The 13,414-nt window shown below is 44.3% G+C and overlaps 1 protein-coding gene across 1 annotated transcript; it reads left to right on the plus strand.

Moving 5' to 3' along the window:
* Nucleotides 1–1,220: 1,220 nt before the first annotated feature.
* Nucleotides 1,221–12,426, plus strand: LOC106570483 (RNA-binding protein 24). Its single transcript, XM_014142881.3, has 4 exons — nt 1,221–1,685; nt 2,584–2,707; nt 3,185–3,239; nt 9,961–12,426. The coding sequence occupies exons 1-4, from the start codon at nt 1,518–1,520 to the stop codon at nt 10,310–10,312; spliced, it is 699 nt and encodes a 232-aa protein (XP_013998356.1). The 5' UTR covers nt 1,221–1,517; the 3' UTR covers nt 10,313–12,426.
* The last annotated feature ends 988 nt before the right edge of the window (nt 12,427–13,414 follow it).

Genomic DNA, 13,414 nt, shown 5'->3' on the forward strand with positions numbered 1-13,414 from the left:
CAGGCACATACCAGTATTAGGGCCTATGTAGGCCGCGTGTCTCCATGGCTGACTTCGTCCATAGAGGTGGAACCATATGAAGGATTTAGACAATAGTTCCGTATCAGATTTCCAGTATAAAATTACAGACCAGTTGTCTGGAAAAAAGGAGGGAGAATCATCATTTTCCACATTCAATCATGAAAGACAAAAGTCAACAGTTTTATAAAGTTTACAAAGTCTTATCGTTGTTATTAGGCCTATTTTAGTTATCACAGGCACTACAACACCCACAAGTGGACATTCATCTGACCTCAAGACACTGCTGTACTAAAATATACAATTTAACCTATTATTTGTATGATGTATATAATCACAAGCATAAGTAGCCTATTTGAAAAATAATCTGAAGATATGATCTTGAATGGACGGATTCTGCACGGGGCGGGTGCCCAATTGCCCTGGCCGCGTATTTACGCACGTACCGCTCTTCCCTTCATGTCCACCTAAACAGGTTATCATAAATTCCATCATCACCCGGCTGAACTCACTCCTAAACGCGTTTTAAAACAGTTCAGTCATCAGTGGCCCCCTGTGAGACATTAGGGGCCCAGAAAACTAAACATTTATGTCCCTACCCATTGTGCATAATTATCTTAGCAGCATCGCGTGTATGATAGTCCAAAATATAATCTAACACGCTACTGCATTATTCTACAATGAAACTTGAGGCCCAGAGATTACACCTGTCTGCATTGGTCATGCTGAACTGCTGCTGCCACTAAAACACGTGCGTCCCTGGGCTGGCCACTGTCTGTCTCCTCTCTGTGCGTAATGGACCTTCCCGGCCCGACCACCTGCTGCCAGGTATCCCTTGGGACAGGAAGAGAACCAATGCCTTCATTTTTTAAGTTATATCTTCATGGATATAACTTAAAAACACTGTGGGTTATTAAGTAACCGAAACATTGCCGTGAGCACTAGTCTATACAATTGATGTAAGAACAGATTATTTTAGGTTTATGAAAAACCGAATGACCATAACTTTCCTGGTGGTTTAACATGTGGTAGGGAAATATGGTCTATTCTTCATCACCACTAAGCAGGCATGGATCTTTAATTGTGCGCGCTTCCCAGCTGTTTGCTGGAGCGTGTAGGGGAGCATGTGGGCGGGCAGTAATGCACTCACAGTACCGCCCTCGGGTTTGGAACTGGGTGGAGTTATGGGAAGCACTTTTAGGAATGGGTCCGAAACATATTTAGTTAGTCACGACAGTTACGAAGAAGAGTTGCAAACACCTGCAGATCTCTTGGACAATCCGCTCCATAGCTCTTTTAAGTGTCGAAACATAATCTACCTCGAATCTTGATTTTTGTCGAGTTTGTGTTATTTCCCTGAAGCCTCTCCGGTGGTAAATGTCTTATTGTTCGTTTTTATAGCAATACTAATAAATAACGTAACTAGCTGATAAGGAAACATTGCACTATATTTTTGATTGTTTCTGTTTATACTATTTTGCACTAAAATATTGGTGAAGATGCACACCACGCAGAAGGACACGACCTACACGAAGGTTTTTGTCGGGGGTCTTCCATACCACACTACGGATTCCAGTCTCAGGAAATATTTTGAAGTGTTTGGAGAAATTGAAGAAGCAGTCGTGATTACCGACCGACAGACCGGCAAGTCCAGGGGGTATGGATTCGTAAGTATTAATATAGTATTTATTCTTCATAACTTACTTACACAAAGTGCAAGTGAAACAGTACAAGTGTCTGTCTAAGGCCTGCATTATTTCAAATGTCAGTAAATCACATGTCATCGTTAAAGTGGGTGTTGGTTAGGCTACTGTAGGCCTATTTCTTAATATTTGAAGTTTTTCATAAATTGGCTTGTGTTTTCAGCTTGAAGCGTTCTATCGTTGAAAACAACCGATAGGCGCACACGCGCACTGTTCGGCGCTGACATGTTCAGAAGATGATGAGCAGAACCGCATGTCTATGAGCATTAAAAAGAGACAGATGGGCTACTATAAAACTGGTTTACTGTCATGATACCTCCCTCCTTGCAGCCATTTAGTTTTAAGCACATTTATGTGAAATATTAGCCTGTAGTATTTGATGAGTTGAGAGGTTTTCCTCGGGTTATTTGAAAAATATCCTGCTACCGCACCAAAAACTCTTACATAGTCATTACTCTCAAATAGAGTACTTATAGTCACAAGTAAACTTGTCCTCAGAGAAAAACAATGTACTGACAACAATTATTTTGAATGGATGAGTATCTATGGCCAGAGATGGCGTTATATCTAGCTTCTGCTCTGGAAAACAAGGAAATAACTCATCACGAGTTTAAGAGCCTACCTAGGACCAAAGATCTCAACTTGCTATAAGTAGTGGTGGTGGTTATCTTTATTTTCAAAACATTGACTGACAGTCAGTCGGGTTGTGTGTGATATCCATATTTTCTCTAATATTTGCCTCCCTTTAGCTAATGAATATGAACATTGGTGAGTCTTTATCGTACATGTTTACCAACCCCTCACACTTCTTCTTCACCACTTCTTACCTGTGCTCTCTCCCCCTCTCTGTGTGTCCCTGCAGGTGACGATGGCGGACCGCTCGGCTGCAGACAGGGCCTGTAAAGATCCGAACCCCATCATCGACGGCAGGAAAGCCAACGTCAACCTGGCGTACCTGGGGGCCAAGCCACGGGTGATGCAGCCAGGTAAACACACAGTCACACAGTCACACAGAGAGAGAGATACCTATAGGTGAAGTATACTTAACTCAGTAGGAAGCAACAGTACCTGTTCTGTATGGTAATGTTCTGAAAACATTGAGGCTGTTTGTTCTATAGAACATGCCCCAGGTCTCATCTTATGTTTATTTCCATATCCACATTTTTTCCTCACAAATCATGCCTGGTGCAGAATACTTTCATGATGATCCCAAGGGTTATTAATCATTCTGTCACATAAATATGTAAAATGAATGCGTTCAATACATGATTCAGGATGTCCCGATGTGTCTAGAATGAACTAAATGACTGCATCCCAAATGGCACCCTATTCCCTATATAGTGCACTACTATGGGCCCTGGTCAAAAGTAGTGCACTAAAAAGGCAATAGGGTGCCATTTGGGACTCACAGATGACATGAATAAGATCGTTAATTAATTTGACCATACCTCATCTCCATCCAGGTTTCACTTTTGGTGTTCCACAAATCCATCCTGCCTTTATCCAAAGGCCTTATGGGTAAGTACTGATGCTTCTTTGTGTGTGTTGAGGGGATGGTTGGGTGTTGATGAGTGAAAACCTATATGAAACCTCACTAGAGTTACCTCACTGAATCTGTTACTTATAATATATTAGCAGTGATGTCCCTCATTTGGCGAAAGTCTAGCATTGTTAAGACATGTTCATACAATGACATGTATGTTTATATAATCTGTTTATGTAATTGTTTTGTGCTTAGTCCTATTTTTCGCCATACTTGCATGATTACAGTGCATGATAATTATGTTGAGGGGAAAAAAACTGTTTCACAAGTCCTCTTTCTTTTTATCACTGACTACAAAGTTGACCACCATATCAGTGTAAGGTTTGTGTGAGTGAAAGAGAAAGTGTGTGTGTGTGTGTGTGTGTGTGTGTGTGTGTGTGTGTGTGTGTGTGTGTGTGTTATGCGTTGAGTACAACTAATGGAAAGTTAGAGCCTCAATGACTCAATGTTATCTATCTCTCTCTGGTCCGACAGGCTCGATACAGGTTAACATAACTGGTGGTTTCAGGATTATTTCTGTGGCCATGTCACAGATCAGACCAGGGAATTACCTGTAATTTCAAACGCACACAAACAAGCTCAAATGGTGATTATAGATGCATGTACGTTGGTTTTAATTTTGGTTTTGAGTTTTAATTTATTTAGAATAGCAATTAGAGCTTTGTGTGCTTTTTCTTTTACTGTTATGAAGTGGTGTTCATAGCTAAACCGTGTGCTGTCTATTTAATGACCGAAAAAAGCTGGTTGGATGATATTTGGGGTCTTCTTTTCCGTTTTTGTGGAAGAGTGTTGACTTTGCCAGGGGGAGCAAAAAAATAAATGTATTTGATTTGATGCTTTTGTGTTGTAGCTTGTGGTTTACTTTTTCTTTGGTAACATTGTTCTGTGTGTTGTTGGATGTGTTGTTGGCGTGAAGGACGGTGTTCTATGTGTTGTTGGCGTGAGGGATGGTGTTCTGTGTGTTGTTGGATGTGTTGTTGGCGTGAGGGACGGTGTTCTATGTGTTGTTGGATGTGTTGGCGTGAGGGATGGTGTTCTATGTGTTGTTGGCGTGAGGAACGGTGTTCTATGTGTTGTTGGATGTGTTGGCGTGAGGGATGGTGTTCTATGTGTTGTTGGCGTGAGGAACGGTGTTCTATGTGTTGGATGTGTTGTTGGCGTGAGGGACGGTGTTCTATGTGTTGGATGTGTTGTTGGCGTGAGGAACGGTGTTCTATGTGTTGTTGGCGTGAGGAACGGTGTTCTATGTGTTGTTGGATGTGTTGTTGGCGTGAGGGACGGTGTTCTATGTGTTGTTGGATGTGTTGTTGGCGTGAGGAACGGTGTTCTATGTGTTGTTCTATGTGTTGTTGGCGTGAGGGACGGTGTTCTATGTGTTGTTGGATGTGTTGTTGGATGTGTTGTTGGCGTGAGGGATGGTGTTCTGTGTGTTGTTGGATGTGTTGTTGGATGCGTTGTTGGCGTGAGGGACGGTGTTCTATGTGTTGTTGGATGTGTTGTTGGTGTGAGGGATGGTGTTCTATGTGTTGTTGGCGTGAGGGACGGTGTTCTGTGTGTTGTTGGATGTGTTGTTGGCGTGAGGAACGGTGTTCTATGTGTTGTTCTATGTGTTGTTGGATGTGTTGTTGGCGTGAGGGATGGTGTTCTGTGTGTTGTTGGATGTGTTGTTGGATGTGTTGTTGGCGTGAGGGACGGTGTTCTGTGTGCTTTCTGATTATCCCCCTGTCACCCCTCCTCCAAACCCACCAAAACCATCAACAGCTCACAGCTCATTGCAAGACATTTCTAGGACCTTCTTGGTGTTATTAATTCTCTTGCATTAACACCTAACCTCTCAAACTCACCCAGAATTGAGTATTTCCCAGGAATTGCATATTCTCTCTCTTTCTCTCTTTTTCTCAAGCCACCAAGGGCATTTTCCGCATGGTCTTTGTCTCTTCTAACTCTCATCCTCTCTTATTTTCTCTCCCTCTCTCATCTATCTATCCGTATATGGTATACTTCATACTTCAGGGCCGACTCTCAGGAGAGCTGCTGTTTCTCATTCAGAGATGATAAAGAGAGAACAGTGAGAGGTCCATGACTAGACTGTAAATTGACAGTAGTCACTAACCTTATCCCTTACAGGACACTGGTGACAGATGAGGGAAAGTCATCCAAGGCTAGTAGTTTAGTTGAAGCAGACCACCTACTAACGTGTGTTTCTGTTACTGTGTTTGTGTGCATATGTCTGACCATACTATTGTATGTGTGTGCATACGTGTTCGCTTGTGTGTGTCCTTTCGTGTGTAGTCCAGTCCAGTGGTAGAGCAGTGCACCAGAGTCTCTACTATGACACAAACAAATGTCTGGATGCCACAGCCTCTGAACAAGCTTTCATCACATGGGCATGCAGCGTTAAGGAAAACAAGCTTCTCCATTGTGCCTCACAAAGGCTGGAGTGCTGACGCTGCAGTCGCATGAAGCCTGCACTGGTAGCGGGGTCTGGGGCTGGGCAGGGGGTCTGGGGCTCGCTCCGTCATGATGGGATGGGACACTCTTTAAAAACAGCAGGCCCAACTCATGGAGGCTGGAGGCCCCAGGGAGGTTTAAAGGGCCACAGACACATCCAGACAGTGCCACCTATGTGCCACCTGTGCTTTCCAACACATGTAGAAGGCCCAAGGCTGCAGACAAAGGATTTGTCCCAAATGGCACCCTATTCCCTGTATAGATCACTACTAGGGCCCTGATGAAAAAAAGTGCAATCTATATAGGGAAAAGGATGCCATTGGGACGCAGACATAGATGGGCACAGCTGTGGGAGGGTAGCAACCAGCTCCATGGCTATCACACCACTAGGTATGAGTCTCACCAATGATATGATCCCAACACATGTAGGAGGCTTGATAGATAGGTATAAAGCAGAGGAGGCTGGTGGGGAGGAGCTGTAGGAGGAAGGGCTCATTGTAATGGCGTGGATGGTATCAATGGAACGGTATCAAACATATGGAAATCTAGTTTGACTCTGTTCCATTGATTCCATTCCAGCCATTACAATGAGCCCATCCTCATATAGCTCCTCCCACCAGCCTCCTCTGATGGGTACTAGGTAAATGGCAGTACGTACAGGTCTGGGATCAGGCTACTGTTTGAGGCTGTAGCAACCAGATCCATTGTTATTATTATAGCACCATGTCACCCCTCTACACTTCTCACATTTATCTGTAGCATGACTGGCTGTTCCTCAGCTCCTAATGCAACAGAATCCCAATGGTTGTAATGTGTCGGAGAACAACAGGTGTGTACTCCTAAACCCCGCCACCCCTCCACTCTTCCCCCTCTCTGGTCGAAGATGTCACCCATCTGACATGTGATTGAAACAGACCTTTATTTAGCCTTGAACTTTACCGACCGCAACGTTCCAGACAGAAAGATAATATATTTACACAGAGCATTGAGAGACACAGTAACCCTAGTATTTTTAACCTTGCTTGTGTCTCTAGGGAAACGAGGGCACTTAGATGGGAGTCGGAGGGTAGCCAGTGCTTCCCATGAGCAACACCGTTACGGAAGTGAATCCAGGCAGATGAGTGTATTTGGTGTGTGTGTGTGTTTTGTTTGTTAGGTGACACAGCATTTACCTAGAAGAAAAAGAAACGCACACCTATTAAGGCGAGGTGCTGGCTAGCGGAGTAGAAAACTAGAAAATAAGGGAGAGCCGCACACTCTAGGAGCTCAGATGCAAAAATGTAATATCCAACGTTTCGACAGACAAACTGTCTTCATCAGGGACAGCATTTACCAACATATAAGAGGTTTATTCTGTTGGAGATGGAGAAACAGGTTGTAGTAGTCTAATGTTGAATGAAATTATGAAGGGGAGAGGGAGAAGGACAAGATAGAGGAAGTGAATAAAGGTAGGGTGAGATATGAGCCCAGATGAGTTCTAGGGGTGGGAACACACAGTAAGTCATATGTAGGATGACAGGCAAGCAGAAAATAGCTGGGGCCCAGCATTCAGCCTCTCCTGTCAATCATACATGAGGCCAGGCAACAAAGAGCATGTCTGAGACCAGATCCACATTACAGGAATGTCGTCATGACTACTTATGGAAACCGTACTTGTGTAGGACTTATTGGCACTTTGCTATATATTTATGGAAAAATAACATTGGGATGAAACTCTTGGGCAGTGATTGCTTCAAACAGTCTAATGCAGGCTAACAATCATGGGCCATTTTAACGTCTCTGTCTTCTTCATACTTTGGATGCGTCCCAAATGATACCCAATCCCCTGTAAAGTGCACTACTGTTTACCAGATCCCTATGGGCCGGTGGAAAGGGAACAGCGTGCCATTTAGGATGCAACCTTTATTTCCAACAACAGCAGGTTTCTTGGGCTCCTGAGTGATGCACCGGTCTAAGGCACTGCATCTCAGGGCTAGAGGCATCACTACAGACCCTGGTTCGATTCCAGGCTCTATCACAACCGGCCGTAATTGGGAGTCCCACAGGCGAGGGTATGGCCGGGATAGGCCGTCATTTTAAATAAGAATATGTTCTTAACTGACTTGCCTAGTTAAATAAAATACAAATAAAATATAATTCACCATCATTTAAACATACCACTTCAATGCTGTCATTTCATTCTCTACAATTGCAAATATAGTGCTATTAAAAAGCAACTTTGTTGTGTGTTGTAACACTGCATAACATATTTTATATGTGGTGTGAAAGAGCTTCTTTTTGTGCCGGTTTTCCTCATACTGTAAGAAATAATAATTTTTCAGAAAAAAAAGAAACAGCATTTCAAAATACCTGTTTGATCCAACTTTTGACACCATGCTTCCATCCTGAATGGTACCTTATTACCTGTATAGTGCACTGCTTTTGACCCTGTGGGGATGCATCCCATATCTTAATATAGCTAGTAATGGGGAGGCACAACAATGGTCAACTTTGACATGTGTTTTTTGGTGGACACTGCATTTTGTTGTTTCGTTGTGAAACCAATCTTTGCATGCCTGTGCGTGTGTGTGTTTGAGAGTTTTTCTTTGTAGTGGCCCGTGTGTGTGTGTGTGTGTGTACACGTTTGTTATGTCTGTGTACATCCTGTGTGTGTGTGTTGCGTTTTGTTTTGCATTGTCCAGCCTGTGTGTGTGTCTCCACCGTGTATTGTGACTGTAACACTGTGCTGAGACAGCAGCGAGGCATCTGCCAAGAATGTGATGTCATAGGAGCGCCCCTGACCCCTGAGTGATAGAGCTGCACTGGATCTTTCCTTTTTCTTTCTTTTAATGTATCTATTCTTTCCTTTTTGTTTCCTTCAGTGAGTGGTTGTGTTTGTGCTGTGTTGGTTATCCATGTGGACCGTTTAGAATTGTTTTGTCTTTGACGTCTGTGCTTGTAGAATTGCTGTTGTTTTTTCCTGTTTCCTCGTTGGGGCCAGTGTTTTGAGATGTGATTGGTTGGATAGTGGAGTGCTGACATTAGGGTTGCCACGATAGATCTTGTCTTTGGTTTCTCCAATCCAGATTCCAAACTCTATGACTGTACTAAAGATTCCTCTCTCCATGTTGTTTCTTATTGGCTTGATTGATGTCAGTATTTATTTGGTCCGATCAATTGTTAGGTTGTTTCTCAAGAGATTATATTGACCTGTTGACAACATCATCACACCATGCACATCATTCCAGACCATTACAAATCCACACCAGACCATAACTCTTTGAAACCCAACACTGACAAATGGTGGTAAGCCAATATAAAAGTGATTGTCAATCATTCTCATAACACTGATTTAGGTTACTCAGTCTTCTCTTACTGAATCATAAACTTGACTCCAATTAACAGCAGTTTAGTATTTTTGAGGAATGTCATTTGTGATTTCCCTATCAAGGTCAACGACTTGGGTTTCCTCCAGCAAAACAATAGTTTAACTTTCGCAAACGACCATCATCACGCTTGCAGATAGTGCTAGAGAGCCTAGTGAGCTGAGCCTCACGGCCGGGATATGTCATGAAGGGCTGAATGTGCTCATTGTTCCTGATTGCTTATTTAATGAAAAGGTCCCTCTGAGTGCAGCTAGCCTAGCGCCCGCCCGGGGCTCTTTGTCTAAGCACAGAGGGGGAAACAGCCAGCAGTGTCCTTTTTGAAAACTGTCCAGCTGTCAAAGTGGCAGTGACATTTTCACAATGCCCCCCTCATCTCATGTCCTCTCTTCCTCCCAGCGCTGCCTGTGAGCCTCCCTCCCTCCCTTCCTCTGTTCCCTATCCCCTCCCAACTAGGACTGGCACCAGGGCCAAATCCACATGTGACCATGCACACACAAACCAAGTTCTCTCTTCTCGCCATCTCTGGATTATCTCTCCATGACGGCATCAATGGGTCACTGAAAACCCAAAATGTCTTCCTATCCCTTATCAGAGGACAAAACCCCTCTGAGCTTTGAACACCTCTCACCAACCCATTTTTTATCCCACAGAGAGATCTCTATTTTGGCAACCCTATATCTCTAATAGCTACTTGCAGGCATCTCCGTGGTGTTATTGACTGGTGTATTGATGTGTTGGGGGGCGCTTGGCCGCAGTGTGGTTGGGTTGGTTGCGTTTGGTTCTGCTGTCAAACTTGGGGTTTGCTGCTGTCTGTCAGTGGCTGTGTAAGGCCAGGTCTGTGATCTCTACCTCTAACTCCCTGTCTGTTTCTGTCCTGTAGGATCCCTGCTCACTACGTGTACCCTCAGGCCTTCATGCAGCCAAGCACCATGGTCATTCCCCATGCCATGCAGCCCAGCGCAGCCTCTGCCTCCACCGGCTCCTCACCGTACATCGACTACACTGGAGCCGCCTACGCACAGTATTCCGCCGCCGTGGCCGCTAGCGCTGCTGCAGCCTACGAGCAGTATCCCTACGCTGCCTCCCCTGTGGCGGCCGGGTACATAACTGCGGCCGGTTACGGCTACGTTCAGCAGCCCCTGCCTACGGCCGCACCGGGGTCAGCCGTCGCTGCAGCCGCAGCTTTCGGTCAGTACCAGCCTCAGCAGCTGCAAGCTGACCGCATGCAATAGCAGCCACTGCAGCCATTGGACACGAGGGGATGGGAGGCCCACGGCTGATTGGCTGTGCAGAGGAAGGAGGAGGAGGAAGAGAGAGGGGCCGTGTTGTTAAGTGACGGAGTCGTTAAGATGGTGGTGGTGAGGTGGGAGATCCATACAGTAGCTTCCCAACTTGCTGTGCTTAACCCCCCCCCCCCCCCCCCCAAAAAAAATGAGTAAACATTACCAATTCACAGAACAAAATAAGGTGGATTTATCCTTATGATTATTATTGTTGTTATTAATATAATTATTACTATTATTATAATTGTAGTAGAGTATTTATTTATAGAAGAGAAATGCAACGACTAAGCTTGGTGTAAAATATTACCTTATGTTCCATTGCTGTCATTAACATAGAAGAGAGAGAGCGTTCTCTTTACGGGACACTTACACGTGTTCTGAAGCCCTTATAACATATATTTATTATCACATTTCGAGGACTCTTGTCGTTCTGTCTTTTCAAGTGCATTGAAGTAAATGTTGTGATAATCAGGGAAATGGACCAGTTTCCAGTGTGTTAGTAAAGACAATCTCTCGTCGTGGCTCGTGTCACGCATTACGAACTACCTTTTAATCTTCCTGATGCTGATTGTCCCTTTTTTGACTCTGTATCTTGATCTCTTGACCTATGCAAAGCAAACAGTTCACCAGAAGACAAAAAAGCTGCAGGAATAACCAAAAATGCCATCTACTCATCAACTCTTCAAAGGGCATCACAAACAATATGAAGGCAACTCCGAAAGAAAGGTTTTCAGACAATGAGAATCACCAAATCAGTTACTCTCAAACACATACATTACGCACACACACACAGTTATGTACATAGTGGTAAAGGACAAAGGGCTCAGTCGTGTTCCCCTCTGGCTCTGTGCAATGGGATCTAGTCAGAGTGAAAGAGAGGGAGGGAGCAGCTGCGGGTGGGGAGGGGGGTGGGACAGTTAGCCCAGCGCCACACAGATGGATCACTCTGGAAAGAACGCATCACTTGTGCTTATTTGTTGAGCTGTCAAATTTTAATCCCTGGGCCCATTTGGGAACTGGGCCCTCTGGCCTGCCTGTCTGTCTGCCTGCCCCTGTCAGCATTTCCACCTCTGTCCTCTGTCCTAGAGCTGGCCGGCTGGGCTGGTGTCAGGTACATACACTGCCCTCCTATCCTAACCCTAACCAACCCCCCTAGGCCTGGTCCTGTAACCACTCCTTACAGCCTCACCAACCCCCTGACCCTTGCCCTGTACCCATTCCTCTAAGTCTCACCAACTCCTCCTCTACCCAGACTACATACCCCAACTCCGGGGCTCCTTTCTGAGGGTCTGGAAAGTGGTGGCAGTGGGGAATGTAGAAAGGGGGTGGCGGGGCTGCAGGCGCTTGACATGAATCTGGGGGTTCTTCGTGTGCCTCACATTTGTGTTGCTATTTAAGAGAGTAAGAAAAGAGATCTATTTAAGATATTTATTTTCAGAGTTGACTATGTTCTATGTGCTCTACGGACAAAGACTTAGTGGCGGTACTGAATTACTATTGTTATGTATTCATCTCAAGGCATATAAGTTATTGAGTAGATTTAGTTGTATTATTATTATTAACATACTCTACCAAAAATGTTGATTTATTTAAGATACAATTCTGTATGTGCACTGTACAATTATACTTTTTGCCTTTTTGAAATCTTAGAACATGACATTAAATATTGGCTAGATGAATGCCTTTTGTATTAAATTTTATTTAAATGCAGGCATACTTGCGTGCAGACTGTTATTCTGCCTCTGTTTAGAACCGTTGGAAAAGACAAAAAAATCCTGACAAATGAGCAAAATGCTGCTTTATACATTAGAATGTATAGTTATTGTCATGGTTTGGATAGCTGTGCTTCTATTGCTTTTAATATACATCAGATGGGCTATTTTACACTTGGGAATTTTTATACTTGAACTATTTCTTACAAGGGAAAATATGAAAATAAATGACAAAAATACTTTTTAAGGAAGCTTTTCATTGTCACTGGATTAAGGCATGTACAGTGTTAACCTTATTTCAGAATTTCAACACTATTTACTCTAAATTGAAATAAAAGGTTCTATATTTAATCAGAATGTTTTTATTTTTATTTACTCAAGATACAATGTTGAGTTGATGTTCAATTGGGTTGTTTTCAGGTTGGGTGACTTTTTGTGGGCCTTGTGGTGGAGGCCTGAGACCATTAATAGTCTCCACAGAAGATTAGGTATGAAAGGTGAAGGTGTTAAAGTTGATGATGTTCAGCAGTTTCTATGGATACACATGTCCCAGATTTTTACCCTACAACACGAGAATGGCTCAGTCACCTCTTCACTAGGGAAAAGCTTCTCTCTCAAACACACATGGATCTGCATCTCAAATGGCACCCTATTCCCTTTATAGTGCACTACTTTTGACTAGGACCCCTGGCTTGGGGGTAGAAGCTGTTCAGGGTCCTGTTGGTTCCAGACTTGGTGCATTGGTACTGCTTGCCGTGTGGTAGCAGAGAGTGGCTTGGGTGGATGGAGTCTTTGACAATTTTTGGGGGCAGGGAGCTCAGCCCCACTGATGTACTGGGCTGTACGCACTACCCTCTGTAGCGCCTTGTGGTCGGATGCCAAGCAGTTGCCATTCCAAGCTGTGTTGCAGCCAGTCAAGATGTTCGCAATGGTGCAGCTGTAGAACGTTTTGAGGATCTGAGGGCCCATGCAGAATCTTTTCAGCCTTCTGAGAGGGAAGAGGTGTTGTCGTGCCCTCTTCATGACTGTGTTGGTGTGTTAAGGACCATGATAAATCCTTAGTGATGTGGACACCGAGGATTTTGAAGCTCTTAACCCGCTCCACTACAGCCCCTTCGATGTGAATGGGGGTGTTCTCAACCCTCTGTTTCCTGTAGTCCACGATCAGCTCCTTTGTCTTCCTGACAAGGCAGAGGTCCTGAGTTTGCGCCAGGTATGGGCCGAATCGGGAGGAAGTGATACTCGAGCAGCGGGACGTCCTTTACAGTGATGCCGTGATCCGGATCTACTGTTGCACTCAGCTCAAAACTTGGGTTGCTGTTGGGGAAGTTTGAGGGGT

This window comes from Salmo salar, chromosome 14 (genome assembly GCF_965601325.2).
Source record: "Salmo salar chromosome 14, fSalSal1, whole genome shotgun sequence".
Classification (NCBI taxonomy): domain Eukaryota; kingdom Metazoa; phylum Chordata; class Actinopteri; order Salmoniformes; family Salmonidae; genus Salmo; species Salmo salar.

Coding starts and splice junctions, on each gene's coding strand:
- LOC106570483 (XM_014142881.3), top strand. CDS start 1,518: ATGCACACCACGCAGAAGGACACGACCTACACGAAGGTTTTTGTCGGG. Junction 1,686..2,583: donor AGTCCAGGGGGTATGGATTC/GTAAGTATTAAT, acceptor GTGTCCCTGCAG/GTGACGATGGCGGACCGCTC. Junction 2,708..3,184: donor GCCACGGGTGATGCAGCCAG/GTAAACACACAG, acceptor ATCTCCATCCAG/GTTTCACTTTTGGTGTTCCA.